Below are 19,506 nucleotides of genomic sequence, written 5' to 3'. Positions count from 1 at the left end.
ACACTTTCTTATTCCCTTTCCTACAGAGATCCAACAAATGGTTCACAGCTCATGGCTAGGTTTTGGTGGGTTTAGAGCCAAACCATGTTTCGCTCCCGCAATTTTGCCCTAGAGAAAAGATATTGTGAAAGGCTGTATAAAGTAGTGTAATCTAGTACAACCCTATTACCCTTTTAGCAAGTAACAACAAACATGTAATTTCTGGCCACTGACTCATACTGAGAAAAATGCAAAGATGGTTTATATGTGCATGAGCTCAGCCTCATTAAGAAATTGATCGTGTTCTGATCTCCTGCAAAAAGCTTCCCAGGTGAGTCTTTCATAAAAAGGCAATCATTAACTTTGTCAAAGGCAGTAGGTGTGCCAAGGGCTGTTTGCATCCAGCTACCTACAGTAGAAGCTGGATAGGGGGATGGCCTCTGGCTGCACTGGTAACTGGAAGGCTTCACATGCTGGAATTTGTCCAGGAACAACTGTTCCCTGCTCTGGTTTAGCTAGAATTTGCAAGCAATGTTCCGAACAACTCCTGGATGTAGTCCAGAGGTTAGCTCAGGTCAGGGCTAATTTCTAAAGGCAATTTGCACCTGTCTAACTTATTTGGAGGTTTAATAAAATGTGTCTCAGCTCTTACATGACAATTGGCCTCAGCGCAAGAAAGTAGTCCTGAGAGTATTTATGTAATAATCAAATGACTGTTAGCAATTTAAGACTAGAATAATCAAATATCTATATTCAACTGTCTAGTACTCAAATCTGAGGCTCTGAATCTCCAAGTGAAAAGGAATCTTACACTAAAGCATAAACCTGATGTGTCAATGATTCATTATAAAAAACATTGTGAGCCCCCCGAAACCTGAATCTCAAAGACCAAAAGGAGTAGCAAGATATATGAGTTATTAAAAGTAGTGGGGCTGCTTAGAGGTCCTTTTCCTTGTGGCTGAAAGTCTAATTCTATTAAAGGAGTATATCAATAAGCATTTTCTCTTTGACTCATAGAAGTCTTGGTGAGCTTCCAGCATTATATCTTCAGGTAGTAACAAGTAAATGGTTAATTGACCAACTGACTAAACTAGGAATTCAGATGCTAAGACTCTGTTTTTATATAACTCCAGATCAAGGCTGAGCATTGTATGGAATTAGACTGTAACTGAAGATGGAAATTTTGTCTGTGCTCTGCTATCAGCTTATCAAATTCTGACTTCCTCACTGAAATATGCTTAATTCCTGAAGACAGGAGCCCAGAAATCTAATCATACCAGTAAAACAGAGTTTGTTACTATGCTTCTGACCACTGTCAAGGGTACCAGGAGACGTCTCAGGAGGTGAAGGTATTTGCCTCTTGTCTTCTTTGCTGATCTCCCAGGCTCTACTGACTGGTTATTAATACTGGCTTGCTTTTAGCCAAGAGCCGATAATACTGTTGCTCTCTACAAATGCATTGTATGTCAGGATAAACGCAAGGGCACAGTAAGTAAGTAGTGTAGGATACTCCCAGTTAGTTTTTACCAGGTATTCCACTTTGTATTTGCTTCAGGAGGTCCTATGAACCCATTTATTCAGCTTGTCAAGAGCTCTCTGAATACCAGGCCTGCTCTCCAGTATATTAGACAGTGTCCTCAATTTGTTGTAATCTGTGGTCTCATTAAGGCTATGTTTCATACCATTGTCCAAGTTACTACTATTACTATGAGCCTCAGCATTGATCCTTGAGTAGTATGTTTCATAACCAGTCACTGCATCTGACAACAGCCTGGCTGGTTTTCCCAACACCTTGTCATAACCCTATGGCTCTGAAAACTTAGCATTGAGCTCAGTAGTGAAGCCCTCTATTTTAACAAAAGAACAGAGAGATTAAGTGAGTCATGTACTCCATATTTGAAAATACTAAAATAAAATAGCAAAAATCAAGTGAGCAGTAAGAATATAAAGAGCTAGATATCTACAGAAGTAAATTCTGGGTTGATATCAAGTTAATGGTGGCTGATCTGTTAAGTTTTAAGGAATGTATTTAAGCTCTAGGATAGTTAGGATTTTAGACATTTTTCTGTTCTTCGAGATTGATTACAGGCCCTATCTGGAGTCCTGTGTCCAGTTTTGGGCTCCCCAGCTCAAGAGGGGCAGAGAACTTCTGGAGAGAGTCCAGCGCAGGGCCACCAAGATGATCAGGGGATTGGAAGATCTTCCTTAAGAGGAAAGGCTGTGGGAACTGGGGCTGTTTAGTCTAGAAAACAGGAGACTGAATGGGGATCTCATTAATATTTACAAATATCTAAATAGTGGATGTCAGGAGGTTGGAGCATCCCTTTTTTTCTATAGCATCTAGCAACAAGACAAGGGATCATGGAATGAAGCTGGAACACAAAAAGTTCTATTCGAACATAAGAAAAAACTATTTCATTGTGAGGGTGAGGGAGCCCTGGCACAGGCTGCCCAGGGAGGATGTGGAGTCTCCTTCTCTGGAGGTCTTCAAGACCTGTCTGGACACATTCCTGTGTGACCTGATCTAGATGGACCTGCTTCTGCAGAGGGGTTGGACTAGATGATCTCTAAAGGACCCTTCCAACCCCTACCATTTTATGATTCTATGATTCAGTGTATTGTCCTGTTTTTGCTCACATTCTTAATTTTCTACTTGCTCATGAGTACTTTAAGAGATCAAAGGAAACTTAAAGTACAAATAAGCTCATTCTTGACAGTAGAACAGTGGCATTCAGGCTCGAGAATTTTTTTTTGTGTTTATAAACGTTCTGTTCATCTCAATAAATTAATTATTTTTAATATGAGACAAACCCATTAATTTTCCTTAAACAAATTAAAATGTAACTAAAACTTCTTGCCTGAAATTTTTCAATCATATTCACAAATCAAAAATATCCAATAAGGACAAGTTACCCAGACAGTTAATGTCAGCCAAACTTAAAAGCAAATACAATGACATTTAAAAACAAAAATTACATGTAAAGTATCATTCTCTCTTGGCTGCACCACTGTTTTGGCCAAAAAAAAAGGAAGAAAGTTAGAAAAGCTTATATATTATTTGAGACTTTCCATAGGAATATACAGTTTCCCAAGGTAAAGAAATGAACTTTCGAATTCCTCAGTTTTTCTTGTTATTTTACTATGTCAGCAACCAATGTTATCTCTTCATTTTCAGATGTTATTGACGGAATTTTGCTCTCCATCAGCTGAAAAGAAAAGAAAAGCTTCTGTTAGTTTTATACATGAGATTGGGTTAGCCTCTACTTATGAACAATTCTGAGAATATTTAAAATTTTGTTGCATATTTTAAAGAAATATTTCGCTTCTTTGTTTCTGAGTTGATAAGCTTTCCCTAGCTGGACACAGTGAAATTTCAACAACTTTGTAAAGCTGACACATGATTTTTGACTGGCCTGGCAGTGGACAGGGAGAAGTGTGTTTTTCTCCATGAAGATTAGCACAAATCATCTCGAACAAATTAATAAAAAGTATTAACTTTGCTAAGGTGTGAAAGTAGATGAGTGCACTTTGAGGTTTAGCTAATTGGATAAACCATGGGAAATTACTATGCATAACATGACAAGCTGCTGGACAAGAAAAGCTGCTGGTTAGTATGCTGGTCTCATCAAACACTATGTGACCACTTGCAGTCTGTCTGGTTACCTTACAAAATCCTACTTTGAACTGTTTTCTATGTCACCCTGCTCCCTATCTTGTGTGTGTAACTAGCTAGTGAACTTCATTGAAGTTGGACCAATGGGTGAGTGGGAGAGATCTGCACCTGGAAAGACTCAAGGTGAGAGCTGGTGACCTGGTGGGGGAAACCTAGGGTCTGGAGATTAGATGTGAGGAACATGTAAACTTATATTTTTCTTGAATGAAGAGAGTGTATGCTTGTCTCACTGACAAACTTCACCCCTGCTCATCTGGAGAGAAGCAGGAGGACTGGGATATCTGTAACTATTTATGTGACTGCTGTTGGTGTTGGTGTGGTGCTGGTAAAGGGTGGTTTTTGTGGTTTTTGTGGCTGGCTGCATTATGTCCTCTGTGTGTGTCATTGTGCTTGTGCATGCCTTGTGCTGGGAGAACTCACAGCCCTTGCTTCTCTCTCTATTTACTGATGGGAATATCAGCCTCTACACTTGTGGGGCTGGAACAGGAGAAACCCCTTAGTTCTCGATGAGCAACACATTAGACTTCCCTTAATAAATTTGCCTGCTGATTTTCTCTTGTAATTCCAAAGAGAAGACTTATTCTCTGTGATAAATTCCTTATCATTTAAAAAATACCTGCAGTAGCATCTTATATGTATTTCACACATTTAATAGAAAAATAGAAAGAGAACATGCCTCTGAATTTGTATCAAGCAGTCCACAAAATGCTTTTTTTGGCTCTGGAATTTTTGGAAATGCTACTTTCCAACAGCCAGTCCTGGAGATCAAAAGCAATGGAATAGAAAAGAAAAATTAAGTAACCGTCATGTGTCAAAACCATTGCACTCTTGAAACAGCTATCTTCCTCTTCCAGAATAGAAGAGCAATCAAAAATATACATCATCTCAGCATCAAATGAACACATATCAAGAGAACATTAAGAATTTGAATGGGAATAGTTTAACTTTTGGTTAAAGATCCACTAGCAGTTATTTTCTACTTTGCAAGGAAAAGGAATTTGTCCAACTCCTTGAGTCAATACAACCAATGAAAAGTGGGCATAACATTTTTAACAAGTTGGAAGAACAATATCTTCTCTGAATTACTGTACACTTCTATACAAAGGACATAACATGGCAGAATTTATTTTTGCTTTCTGTTTCACTTACATGGTTAATTTCAAGAAGCAAGCTGCTTAGTTTATGTGCTTTCAGATGCATTCAGTTTGCTAGGACAATTTTAGTGAACACTGCAAAATTTTTACTGGTAAGTGCAAATAAACTGTGTGTTTGCAATAAATTCAGCAGTTCAAGCAATCAGAAAACCTATTTTTTAGATAGTCCAAGTTGCAAATATTCAGAGTAGGTGTACTGTTAATATAAGGAATTGCATATAATTGGTCTTCTTGCCATGTTGACAGAAGAGGCCCTTGAAAAAGCTGCGTGGGCATTCTGGGGAGGAACTTTGGGCACCACTGTTGGCTCAGCATCACTCACTTGGATTGGTTTCTACTACAGTGCGAGTGAAATTTTTCTTTCCATACTACAGACACACCCTACTTTATTTGTTTAAGAACTGTAGATGTTCCACCTCCCCCCGCCCCCCTCCCCCCCCCCCAAAAAAAAAAATCAACCAAAAAATCCCAACATAATTTAAGCTCACCTTTTGCAGGACAAAACTGTGACAATTGCCACTGAGAGGGTCGCGACTCCTACCAGAGGTAAAATCCATACTGAAGAAGAAATAACTTCATTTCCTGAAGGATAAACAATCATAAAGTGTTATTGTTAATACAGAGAAATAGATGCCCAGCTGTGTCAAATATCTACTCTGGTGACTACCTGGTGAATGTCAATCTTGTTTCACTTGGTTTAAAAATCAACTCTTTACCACCTTAGCAGTAATGTCTTCTGGGCTAAACATCAAGTGTGTAAGCAGGTGCACACTTCAGCTGCAAATGTGTAACTTTTATTTCCAGTGTTAGAGTGTTTAGAGATTTATTCTTCCTTTTCTTCTCTCTGGTGTGGAGTGAAACAAAATGTTTGCCAGTCCCTTACACGTTACTGTACTTATAGGTGTGCAACAGTGTGTAATGTAGACAGGACATCACAAGAGGGAGAGTAGCCCAAGGCATGGATTTGTTCTTACCAAACTTAACAGGTGCACTCCACTCTCCCCAGAATGGGCTCACAAAGCAGGCACTGCCAGCTGCTCTCATTTTCAAGAGGTACGTCCTTCTGGTATTGGGTCTTGGAAATATCTGACTATTTTCCCCATCCTAGTAACAAAGCAAAACTGAGTTGTTTTTCTCTGCTGCATGTCCAGTGATTGACAATATGCAGGTTCGTTTACCAGTGAGACTTTTACAAGGCTATGCTTGTTAAAGTAGACTGCTGTTTCAGAGCAAAAAAAATAAATGTATTGATGTTTACTACGTATATAATATCTCAATTATTATATATAATAAAATATATTGCAGTTATTTATCTCAGAAATAACCCGTCACTCAGTAAACTTCTTGAGTTTAGAAGCTCTTTATATTTTACACTATATCCTGTAATTTCTTATGATATAATCTGATTTGTTGTGAATTTCCCTCAGCACATAGACAGAAGCAGAAAAATATCCTAAACCGTCTCATTTCAATATTACTAGAATCGAGTGATTGTAGGAATAAACTGGTTTTGTGTACTTCGCCTTCCTCAGACTTTGCATTATGACTTTTCAGGAAATTAATAACTTTCTGGACAAACCAATTGAAAAAGTAGAAGACTGTAATACAGTTGTTTGAATTTACTGAAACATGCTTGCTCTTGAAGGCTTTCAGGGTGGAACTGAGACATGTAAGCTGGACTGATTTGAAGGAGGACAGCCCCCACCACAAAGGGCTTTTGTGATATTTGTGTTTCATAAACAAAATTCCTAGAAGGTGTTTCCTCTCTGTCTCTTTTCTCTGCTCTCACTGATGTGGAACTTCAAAATCTGTTAAAAATATTTGGAGGGGATAGTGGACAATACAATGTAAACTGGAAGGTTTCTCAAAATACTTTCAGAGTTGTAATAATGTTCTGTCCTTGGATGTATAATAAATGACACAAGTCATGATGATTTAGAAGTCTGACACATTAATGAATTTTATAAATAAGGATCCCATAAAGCATAGAACGTTGAATACATACTGATTTAAAGGCATTTGCATACTACTTGCTTTTCACAAATACTACAAAACTAAAAACCATTGCTGATTAATAGAACATATAGACTTACTTGTATAGAAGTATATATAATTTTTCCCTCCGGGTTATCCTGTAAATTGAGGAAAAAAATCTTTATTTTTACAATTGCTTGCTTTGTATTTAGGTAATATGTATTTTTTTCTACTGTCCCCTTTTTCTGTATTATGCTTTCTTATCTAGTTGACAGTTCAGAAAAACTAGTAATCTTTTCACCATTTAGTATCTAATATATAATTCATCTACGAGAAGTTTGTGTAGTAACTAATTCTTCTATGGATAAGTATTTGTTTTCCTTATCACAGGAGTTGAGAAATAAATTTTATTACAGATTAGTGATTAAACTGAAAGACAAGCAACCCAGACCTGAATGAAAACTGTAACTTTATTCTCACACACACCAGGAAAAAAAGATGCAATACACTTTTTAGTTTACATCTAGGGGTTGTATTTTACAATAAACGTCACTATATTTAATTGCAAATACCATGTAAATATTGTTTCCTTTTCCCTCAGGTCAAAACATTTAGGATCGATATAGATTGACAGGTATTTTAGGTTGCATTCCAACCACATTTTTTGATAGATAGAAGAAAATTCACTCATCTCTTCTGAAAAACTGTAGTGAATACTGTGTAATGTAGCAGCCACACAAAGCAAATGATTGCAGACTTTATCATCTCCATTAGACTGAGTTATGTATTTTAAAAATTATTTTGCATTCTCTATTACTCCATTTGAAAACAAAACAAAATTAATCCAAACTTGTTTTACCAAATAACTGGATGCATGTTCATGTGGTGCCTGAATGTGAATTTGCAACTCATGCTGCTGTACAGGACAGCTTCTAGAATCAGTAAAAAAGCCAGCTTAAGCACAAGAATCAATCTAGGAGAAACTGCAACAGTATAGTCCCATCCCCTTTTTCTTTTTTTATGTGTTTATACTAAAATAATATATGAGAAATGAAAACAGTGAGATCACAGAAGAAATTGGGAAGCGGAGTTCTACAAGGACAGGTGGTCTTTTCCAAATTTTGGAAGATGTATTGAAGGGCACCGCATTTGAAAAAATGAAGAAGAAAATGTGTGTGACTTAAAGAGGCTCCTTCCTGCAGGGAATGGTGGCACCAATCCACTGACCGGACCTGATGGAGATCTGTTGCTTGCCGTGGGTCAGCATCCAAGATGCTGCAGAAAGACCGACAGACTCATATGGCCACTGGACTATGAACCTTTTTTGCTCTTCTGTGTGAGCACCAATGATAAGGCTAGGGGTAACCTGGATGGTTTCAAGGGTGATTGCAGAGTACTGGGGAGATGATGAAGGACAGGAAGCCCAGGGAAAGGCTTGAGCAGAATTGCATTCATACAGCAGGTCAACATAGTCTGTGTAGTTGGTGTCACAGGCAGGGCTTTGGTTTTGACTTCTGTGAACTTGTTTTTGAGAAAAGGGGGCTACTGAGCAGGCATGGGATGCATCTCAACAAGTAGGGTGAGAGTATCCCTGCAAACAGGCTTGTTAACCTGGTTCTTGTGCTTTATGTGAAGGAGTGTCTCAAGTATACAGACTTCTGTTCTTGCAACAAATGATGAAGCAGTAAGAGAACTTGTGAGCAGGCACTAGAGGACAAAGCAATACAGGTGTCAATGTAGTAGGTGTTTGTCCAGATGTCCCAACCAAGAAAAGGAAGCAGACAGGACCCCTTTCAGGCATCTTGAGAAAGCCTCAGAGCCACTGGCCTTGGTACTCAAGGAAAACTGCCCTAGAAGGCAAAGTTGCTGGTTGACCTACAAGGACAGCCCCCGTGGAGCACAAGAATGTTTCATTCTGGTGTGCAGAAAATCTGTCGTGTGCCAGGTGAGCATAGTAGGACATGAAGCTTGAATCTGAGCTCAGAGACATGAGAGAGATATCATTTGTTTCAAAACATAGAAGAAGGGATTTGGGAAGAATACAAAGACATCATCTACACATGCAAGAATGGAGGTAGGAAAGCAAAAACCCAGCTGGAATTTAGGCTAGTGAGGGAGATGAACACAAGAAAAACTTTTGTGGCTGCACTGTCAACAAAAGGGAGGTTAAGGAAAGTGCAGGTCTGTTGCTCACTGGCTTGGGGGATCCAGTAACAAGAGATGTGAGAAAGGCTGAGGTACTTGGTGCCTTTTTAGGTCAGTTTTCATTATTAAGTAAAATTCAGATTTCCCAGATAGCCCAAACTAGAAAGCCTTGATTTAAAACATTCCTGAAGAGGAAAGCAAGAGCCTCAGCAAATTCAGTTTATCAATGTCAGACATTAAAAAAATATGATTGAAATTATGTTGCACAAGGTACTAGCCTTTCTTTGTTTGCTTCCAGTGCAAGTGATTTCCTATTGTGAAAATTAAGTTTACAGGCTGATTGTAATACAATATGGGTTGATCATAGCCTATTAGTAAAGCTATACAAGTTTATACCTGGTATTGATAAAGCAAAAGATTTTGCAATGCAGTATCTGCTGGACCTTGACATAACTACTAACATTCCCTATCCAGACTGCGAGTCTAGAAGTAGTTCTAAATATCGGAAATCTAGGGAATGCTTTCAATCAGCCACTAAGTGGCCGAATCTGGTTGTAATACAGGCAGGTTTTGACTACAAAGTCACTCTCTGCCACCCTGTGGTCATTTGACGCAATTCTGCCAGTTTAGTTTCTGTCTAATCTTGCAGCCGAACACAGCAATCTCACTCCTTCCCTGTTGCTGTAGGAACACTTGTAAAGTTAATGTCTGAATTTGACTTTCAGTAGCTTAAATAATTCCTTCTGCATATTGACATCACCTTTTTTCTTTCACTTTTTTTTTAAACTTTTTTTTTAACATTATACAACGTCTTACGGACCAGTAAAGATATGTTGCTTGTATATTATAATTATATGTTATTTACATTTCTTATAGAGATAAATTTTGTTCATCACCATTAACTCATACTTGTTAAGTGGATGCTGCTTTCTCTATTCGGTATTTACAATCCAGCTCTGTCCTTTCACAGACATGCTGTCATCGCTGGAAGTACTCTAACTCAGACAGCTCCAATAGGTCTTAGCAAAAGAAATGCTTTTTCTGACTTTTGTCATAGCCAAAGTTGTGATATGTTCAAATCTTGATCAACCATGCTTGTCCTCTTAGTCTCACACAGTGACAGTCACTCAGTGTTTTTCCAGCAATGTCTCACCCAGGGGAATAAGGGTAAAACAAAATGAATCAGTGTGGTATAACAGGGTTGTTGAAGGGCACAATCACAAAGCAATATGGTACTATGTATGGAGAAGGTTACACCATATGTAGAGAGATTGATTTTCTTTTCACTCATGTGTATTAATAAATGCAAACATATCTATCTATTAATGCTAAATGCAGGTGAAGAAATTCCTCTTACCTTATACCTAATGTCTAGTTCATATTTAAAACACTTGTCTTTGTTAGAATGACTTGTTTGGGGCCGTTGCCATTGAATTATGCAACCATTTTTAATTTCATCACAGTTGACAGTGATATTTGACGGAGGCATGAGCTTTTCTGAAATGATATAACCAAGAATTCCAATAATTAAAATCACCTGAGCTCTTTTTGTTTTGATAAAAAAAGTGAAATTGCAAGTATCTTCTCTGTCAAGAAAGATACTCATTTGTATCTGTATTTCTTAGGAACTTTGTTAGAAATCATTGAAAGATCAAAGTTCTCTAAATCCTGTGCCTGGGATCAGAAAAAATAGGGACTAAGCTTATAAAGAGACAAGCCTCTTCCATTTAATATTCTAGATTAATGGAGTTCTAGATTCTTTTTACAAGGATATTTTTTACTGCAAAAGGACAAGTTTATCCTAACCCTACTGTAAGAAATCCAAAGGTCTTTTCTTTCAAGTCTCCTGACATGATGCTCTCTAACATATAGGTGCTATTTGCTTGGTGTTGTGAGCTATGTACTTTACCCCCTCTTCAAAAACATTAACCATGCAAATTTAAGAAAGAAACTTCACTTTTAAGAATCTAGCCAACTTCTTCACATATTTCCTCTATATGTGAGCAAAAATATAAAGACCTTTCTATTTTGGTCATCACCAAGGATTTGATTATTGTAACAGCAAAAGACAGTCACTCATAACAGAAAGGGGGATAAAAGGTTACTAGAGGAAAGCTAAATTTCAGCTAGACTACTGCTTTACATCTATCTTTACAGGTAGTCTTGGCCTATCTGTAATGGACTATTTGATCAAAGAACAGTCTTTCTTCATATACCGTGAGTAATATTACAACTCAATTTTGTCTCCTCATAGAATAAAGACCTGCTTTCCCATTTATTGGAGACAATACCAAAATGATTGTGACTTTGCCAAAAAGGCTTTTCCCCAATTGCACAGGATACTTCAAAGTGAGAGCACCACATGTGAAAGAGTATATGAAAACCTGTGTTTTATATACGTATCAATTTCTTTTATCAAGGGCATGGTCTCAGTTTATGTCATCTCCACTGTCAATGACAAAATAAATCAGTCCTTAGATAAACTTCTTTTTGGCAATATCTAAAAACACAGCAGGGGGAAGTAGAATCTCTTGAGTTTCATGGATGTTGTTGGAGAAAATCCTAAAAGCAGCAAGGATACATTGCTAAAGAATCTGAGGCATGTTGCAGCTATGGACTTTTCTTGCTTAATTTCCCTTATTGCTCTTTTGCTTGGGCAATAGACTTTCTTGAAAAGATCAGAGTCTGTTTTGACTCTGGGAAAGAAAGCACACTTGGCTCCTTCTCAGGGACAAACTACTACTTTTATGCAAGAATGAAAGTAAAGCAGAAAGAAATTATTTACTTACCAATTTTATACAGTTGAATGTATTCATCATAGAACTGGATTAGAGAGACTTTGCTAGACCCATTCACCAGGAAATAAGCTTTTTCAGTCATTATTGTCACATTTTGGAACCTACATCCCGTGTTTCTGCCATTTTCATCTTTAATGTAAAGCTCACATTCCATTGCCTTGTCATATCTGTAAATAGCAAAGTATTTTAGTTAAACGTGGGCAGTGTGATGTGTCGAATCAGAATTCAGGCTTGCTTAGACTCAAGCAGACATGCTTACCTTGAGCTCTGCCAGTAGAGAAAATATTGTGTGTCTCCTGGAGCATCCTTGCCTGCCTGCCAAGTGCAGTTCATGAGGGAAATGGTATAAATCACACAGGAGAAGTTTTCAATGGCTGACCCATCCATGCCTGCAAACACGGGAATATCCATGATGAGGAGAAATCATGTGACTGCTCCAAGCTGCAGGATCTCAGCACATGCTTAGCACATGTTAGACATCTGCAGCTCCAGCTGATTATTGCTTGGGTTAAGCATGACTTGTTTCATTTTTATGCAATAACACTGGAAGATATTTGCAGTGACAGATACAAGAAAGAATTTGAAAAAGATGGCACAAAACAAGGTGGCAACTGAGGATTAAAAAATTGCTGAGCTAGTTGCAGAAAACTCCTTTTCACTGAAACGTTGTCATAAGGCTGTGAACAAGAACGTGTTCAATCTAGAGGAAATAAATGAACTAAGGAAGGAAATGTTTCAGTTTCTCTTTTACCTTCAGGCCACTGGAATTAGACAAATGCTTCCCTAAAGTTTAGCATATTACCTTAAAGAATATACTTGTATATGCTTGAGTATGTGCCACTCATGTTCACTTTAATGACAGAAAAACATGTGCAGAGGGAGTGCTATATTTCTGAACATGCACTTCATAGTCTCTACCCAAAAAAAATCATGTAGGAGATTTACTCTTTAGTTTTTAATCAGTTTTTTATACAGTGCTACTACCTGTAGAAAGCACTTAAGCTTGTGCTTGACTTGTAGCAGTGGGGCTACTACAATAGTGATGTGGGTACCAATGTTCTTCCAGGCTTGAGAACTCACTTACCAGAAGTTTTGAGCAATAAACATTTACCAGTGCAAGGTGAATAGTTCATCACTTCCTTTCCTTCCGTGTTAGAAATAGCAGTTTCTCCTCTTCTTTTGCCCATAATCAAATCAGTTGAACCAAATTGGTCAAACAAATCAGTTGAATCACCCCAAAACAGAGCATATGTGCTTTTATAAGAATCAACAGATGGCAACACTCATCAAGAAGATCAAGAGATGTTGTTCAAGAGAATCAATGCTCTTTTGAAATAAAAAGTGACATACTTCACAAATGACTGCCTGGGAAAGGACCTGGCTTGAGGTTCATCTCCCCTAATATTAGCTTTCTAAAATCTAGCCCCTAATGTGGATGTGTCATATAGATGCCTCATCTATGCAGTGGTGAAAAAAGGCACAGGCAGTGGCATATAAGATGAATGAGATATATTGCCTTCAATCAGGGGCTGTAACTCTCTAGTAACATCTATTGGAGCTTAGAGGACTATAATTTCTATGCTTAAACAGTTGAAATAAGAGTGACATGGATCTACTAAAGTCTGTGGTTACAGATACAGGTGATAGAACTCCAGGGAGCATCAGAGGATTCCTCAGATGTCAGAATTTTCTAGAAACTGCCTGTAGAAACAATGTTTCCCACAGATGTGTTGTGTATCTTGTTTCCTAGCTTAGCATGAAATACTCTCTCTCTATTCATACAAAACAGTCTGTCAAAACCAACACCTTCCTGTAACAGTTTCAGTTCCTGAAACAATTGTATTTTGCAGCTGACCTACCCAATCAAATGCAAAAGAAATATTGGCCAAATGGATAGAGACAGCTTTGAGGTTTAGAGGAAAAGAACTTAGCTAAGGCAAGGATGAATACACAAATGGTGAAAAGAATAATTCTAAGAAGAAAACTTGATGACTTACTTTGAAGTATTTGTTCAGCTTGTAGAGGTCATTTAAAGAGAAAACCATTTTGCTTAACAAACATAGTAGCTTAGTATAGGAAATGCTTAGTTTGCTGTCTTCTCTATGCAAGCACTGAAAATAGGCTAAATCAGAAGCAGAAGTTGCCTCTTCAGAAATCACGACACTTCTCAAGTTATCCATTTACACAAGATCTATGTACTAGATCTTCTGTCTGCTACAAAAAGTTTGTATCTGATTTGAAGCCAAAGTTTGTACCTGATCTGGAAATGAATTTGGCAAGGAATGTGAAAAATAATAGTAAGGGCTTCTACAGGTACATTGGTCAGAAAAGAAAGATTAAATAAATCTTGCTTTGGAGTTCACTAGCAATCATTCTTCCCACATCTCTCTAATCCCTGAATCTCAAAGCAGAGACTTGGGGAACAAAGTCTCTCCTATCATAAGAGAGGATCAGGTTTGAGACCACTTGAATCTCAGAATACATAAATCCATAGGACCCAACAAGATGTATTCCCGTGTCCAGAGAACTGGCTGATGTAGCTGCCAAGGCACTACATCATATTTCAATATGATAAAGTCATGACAGTCAGGCAAAGTGCTGGTGACTGGAGAAAAGTTAATACTACACTCATTTTTGAAATGAGTCATAGGAGAAACCTGAGAACTACCGACCAGTCAGTCTGACCTCCATGCCTGGTAAAGTTATGCAACAGATCTTCCTAGGAGCATACAGAAGGCAGAGAGGTGATTACAGACAACTAACATAGAGTCATCAAAGGCAAATTGTGCCTGAGTAATCCAGTACTCCTCTACAATTAAGTGACTGCATCAGTCAATAAGGGAAGAGAAACATGTCATCTACCTGGATTTCTGTAAAACTTTTGGCACTGTCCCCCACAACATTGTTGCCTCTAAAATGAGGAAGTATGGATTTGACAGAGGGAGTGTTAGATGATAAAGATTTAGCTGGATGAGCACATGCAAGGTCTTATAGTAGTCAATGGTTAAATGTTCAGTTGGAACCAGTAGTGAATAGTGTCCCTCAAGGGTCTGTGCTGGAACAAATATGACATAATATCTTCATTAATGACATGGAGAGTGGGACTGAGTGCACATTCAACAGGTATACAGGTTACTCCAAGATGAGTGGGACAGCTGATGCAGTAGATGGAAGGGATGCCATCCAGAGAGACCTTGACAGGCTTGAGGAATGGGACAATGTGAACCTCATGAAGTTCAATAAGGCCAAATGCAGGATTCTGCACATGGACCAGTGCAATTCCCAGTATCAGTACAGACTGGTAGATGGATTGAGATCAGCCCTGCAGAGAAGGATATTGGTGGCTGAAAAATTGAACATGAGCCAGCAATGTGTGCTTGCAGCACAGAAAGCTAATCACATCTTGGTCTACATCAAAAGAAGAGTGGTCAGCAGGTTGAGGGAGGTGATTCTTCCCTTATACTGTGCTCTTGTTAGAACCCACATGGAGAATTGAGTCCATCTCTGGGGTGCCCAGCATAAGAAAAGCATAGAGCTGTCAGAGCAGGTCCAGAGGAGGGCCACAAGAACCATCAGAGGGATGGAACACCTGTCTTATCAATAAAGGATGAGAGAGTTGGGGTTTTTCAGCCTGGAGAAGATCAGGCTCTGGGGAGATTTTACTGTAGTCTTTCAATGCTTATAGGGGGCTTATAGGAAAGATGGAGAAAGACTTCTTACCAGGGCCTGTAGTAACAGGACAAAGGACAATGTTTTAAAGCTGAAATAGGGTAGATTTAGTTTGGACATAAGGAAGAAATTTTCTGTGATGAAGGTGGTAGAACACTAGAATAGATTGCTCAGAGAAGTTGTGGATGCCCCTTCACTGGAAGTGTTGAAGATGAGGTTGGATGAGTCTTTGAGGAACCTGATCTAGTGAAAGATGTCCTTGCTCATGGCAGAGGGGATTTAACTACACGATCTTTAGAAGTTCCCTTCCAACCTGAACTGTTCTATGACTGTCTGAACTTGCTTGGCCTTCAAGAGCCACTCCAGAAATATCATGTCTTCATAGACTTCTGTATTACACCAGTGTGGAATAATTTCTAGAAAAAATTTAGATATTAAACTTATATTTAAAGTATAGTATTGTTCACACTTTAAGGAAAGGTACAACATCACAAAGGATTGCAGGGAGAAGCACAGCTGTCATGAAAGGAATCCATGGTGCCCTGAGCAACCAGCGCGGAGACTGGGACAGAGTGGAGACTCCATGGCCAGGTTCTGTGAGATGTTGCATGAACGGTACTGCACGGTATTACAGAACTGATAAACTGCATACTTGATACCCTAGGCCAACGATCTGTCATTTTGACAAAATGCCATCCATTGAGTGATCTTTGCTCATTACAATCCCATTGTAATAACAAAACACACCTCCATCCCAAAAGCTATCCACATATGAGGTGTTGCCACCTCTCACTTAGCATGCTGTCTGAACTTTTCTTACCCTTCAAAAGCAAAGCGAGATAATCTTACATCAAGCTGAATCTGTGGTATGTTATTAGTGCATCCATAACTGTGATGGTTCTTAGAGGTTGAATGTGACTGGACTAGCAGTATCAAATTAGATATAACTCACAATCTAAACCTGGCCATCTCTAGCCCCTCTGACATCTGAGGGTAAACCGGAATACAAGGGGGTTTATCTTCTGCCAAAGTACTTTGTCCTTTGACACAACAACCAATCAGCCCTGAGTAAGCCCATTATTGTATCTCCAATGTCCCTAAATGCTTATGCCTTGCTTTTAGATAAGTCATTATGAACCTGTATATCTAATTCAGTCTGTTCTTTGGACTTAAAAATTCTCATCTACACAGCATGAGATGCTTCTCACCAAAGCTCCTCTGAAGCCAGAAAAAGAGATGATCTTACACTTCAGTGTCATCAAGGCCCTGATTCCACAAGAGTCCTCTGAAGGCAATAGTTTCACAAGAACACCCAGAAGGGGCAGATACGCCTCAGTCCAAAGACGGGTCTCTACAAAAACTAGAAAAATCTGCTAAAACATAGACTATCTTGTTCCTACCAGGGACACTTTTTCCAGTTGCTTAAGGATATGAAAGAAACAAATGATTTATTCCTGTTAAAACTTTACATAGCAAATTTACCGTTATAATCTCTGTAAAACTCCTGCAGTCACTGAACACCAGATCTCAGTGAAATGTGTGCTGCTCATCTGTATCAGTTCCATTTTCCACAGATTAAGCATCAAATTTCAAATAGCTGAGTCTGGCATCTCTGCTGCTAGTGTCACATAATAGGATCAGTAAGGTACAGGACCGATTCCCATATTTTTGGGTGCCGAGTTTGCTACCTAGCACATCTAAGGCAGCAATTTAAGCCTAACTACCTGTAATGAGAAACACATTATACTCGACCCTGAAGGACTGCCCCCTTGAAGCATTCTACTCACAGTCTATGCAGTGCCAGCTAACACACAATTGAGTGACTAGCAACATCCATTGGGTCATGAAGATGAATGCAAGAGGAGCAACCATCTCTTTCTCTTTGGAGACAAAGACAGTGAAACTTGCTCAATCTGAAAGACATTTGTGTGAATCACTCCTAAACACGTGTAGTCTGATCTGCACATTTGCCTGATTATACACCATCTGACCATCAATCAGTTCTGATAGGAAAAAAGATTAGATAGGCTTCTCAAGAAGTCAGAGAAATGTTCAAATAACCAGTAACAAAGTTAAAGAAGTTATACTTTTATATAACAAAATGATTGGTGTGATGATTCACAAATCTCGTGATCCCACTGAGCACTGCATAGCTGTTACATACATATATTTGGTGACTGTTGTCTTAAGGTCTGAAGGTTATGTATGTATCTACAATACACAAAGGTTGGTATGAATAGATATCAAGCATCTGGCTAAACAGCTGCAAACAGAAAATATCAAAATACCTCACAGTAATATCAATCATCTCAAGTTACTCAATAGTGATCAAAGTAAATTTAGTGAGGGTGTTAATTCATGTACTTTCAAGGATTTTTTTGAGTATATGCTTGAAAGTGAATCTGAGAGCAGTGTCTAACTTCTACAAATTAAGTACCAAAACAGTAAGAAAACCAAAACTGTGGCTAGGGCCTTTCTTAGCAGGCAGTAGGTACTTTATTTGCAAAACACTTAATTCAGCTTTGCTCCATATATTCCTCTGACGGGTTTTGAGATTTTGCCCGAGGCATCACCCCTCCAACCCTGGACTTCCCAGCATCTCAGTGAATATCTCAGCAAACAAAATAGTCAGAAAAACAAAGATGAACCTACCTTCTATTTCAAAATGTCCTTATCTCATTTATCTTTCCCTCATAGTCCTCGGGCTCAGAGAAGATGGAAATAGTTGCATTTTAAATGGTTACATAGCTATAAATAGGTCTGTCTTCCTTGCTGCTTGTATTTTGGGGAACTGCAGTACCATCGGAAATGTTGCAAAATACGATTTTCATCACTTCCCTGCTGACTCTTGCCAAATTCGTATAATTGCACAACTCATAATTTCATGTAACATGAATAAGCAGTTAGCTGGTTCCATTTTCCTTTCTGTTGTACAGAGTCCACTGGTGTTTAGGAGTCCAGTGAGTGCAAAAAAAAGATATATTTTTTAAAGGTATTTCTCTGTAGTTCTGAATAATATTGAGCAGTACAAAAACATCTCTCAATACAAACCATCTCTACGGGCTGGGAGCGTTGGGAGGTCCCCATGATGGGTCAGAGCAGGGTCTGTCAGCCAGGGCTGATCCCATCCCCGGCCAGGAGCAGGGCAGCTGGGGGTACTAGGGCAGCCCCAGCCCCAGGCACTGGGCATCTCCCAGGGAACAGGGACTGACTGAGGGTAGGCCAGGACATGGGACCATGAATAGAACCAGCTTGGTGAGGCCCAAGCACAGGCAGGAATAAGGCTGTCCCTGCTGCAATAATGCAGAGACTGGAATTGATGACCTCTGACATGGGGTCTTGGATCCTTAACAAGGTGGGGGGAACCCCAGGGGATTGGACAGGGATGGTCTATGAGGGCACTCAGGTAGATGACAATTCAAATTATAGAAGTTTCTTAAGCCTGTGGAAAAAAAAAAAAAGATTTAAAGTCTTGGATATGGAATCTCCAAATAAGATACATCAATATAAAAAGTTGTGATCTGAGTTTTCTTGTCAATCCATTTATCCTAGTCTCAAAAAAGCCCAGAAACTATTGCAAAAAAACGGAAAAAAGAATTGCAAATAATAAGCATACAACTGTAAAATAACCACTCCAGAATCCCCTGCTGAGCATTTATTGCCTTCTCAACTCGCAGCTGTGCATTTTCTAAAGGAAAGGATTATTATTAACAGTATAAAACATCTAAAGCTCCCTTACATCTTGACTGGCTTTGCTTCACAGAAGACAATGCAATTTACTTAATATGGAGATTTATAATCCATGTAAAGTCATTTCATTTCTCCATATAGTAAAATTGAATCATGACTACAAAATATGGCATTTTGCAAACAGCAAGACATGTCAAAATTTTCCTCTTAGAAAGGCAAATATATTGTACTGAAGTTAAAAACTTGTAGGAGAGAGAATTGTCTACTCTTCCACTCCTATTTTTTGCCTACTATACTAGGAAGACGTCACCTGCTGCCCAGCACCCTTCCAGGATGCTCCAGGATTCACCTTCACCAAAATTCCAGGGTCATTCCTGCCCTGTTGCTTCTTTATTGACATATCAACTGATATAACCATATCAGC

At 38.7% G+C, this 19,506-nt stretch overlaps 1 protein-coding gene across 2 annotated transcripts; it reads right to left on the bottom strand.

Moving 5' to 3' along the window:
• Positions 1 to 2,841: 2,841 nt before the first annotated feature.
• LOC104552394 (granulocyte-macrophage colony-stimulating factor receptor subunit alpha) lies at positions 2,842 to 18,164 on the bottom strand. Of its 2 annotated transcripts, XM_061988523.1 has the most exons (9): positions 18,045 to 18,164; positions 11,983 to 12,112; positions 11,715 to 11,890; positions 10,283 to 10,422; positions 6,900 to 6,938; positions 5,781 to 5,910; positions 5,295 to 5,388; positions 4,329 to 4,410; positions 2,842 to 3,185 (listed from the first exon to the last, which is right to left on the bottom strand). In XM_061988523.1, exons 2-9 carry the CDS (start codon positions 12,108 to 12,110, stop codon positions 3,111 to 3,113), a joined length of 864 nt encoding a protein of 287 aa, XP_061844507.1. In that variant the 5' UTR covers positions 12,111 to 12,112; positions 18,045 to 18,164; the 3' UTR covers positions 2,842 to 3,110. The 2 variants fall into 2 exon arrangements, with proteins under 2 accessions (XP_061844507.1, XP_061844508.1); XM_061988524.1 differs by lacking the exon at positions 4,329 to 4,410 and having other exon boundaries at positions 3,100 to 3,185.
• Between the last annotated feature and the right edge of the window lie 1,342 nt (positions 18,165 to 19,506).

This window comes from Colius striatus, chromosome 1, assembly GCF_028858725.1.
Source record: "Colius striatus isolate bColStr4 chromosome 1, bColStr4.1.hap1, whole genome shotgun sequence".
Lineage (NCBI taxonomy): Eukaryota > Metazoa > Chordata > Aves > Coliiformes > Coliidae > Colius > Colius striatus.
This window is presented reverse-complemented; position numbering and strand designations above follow the sequence as displayed.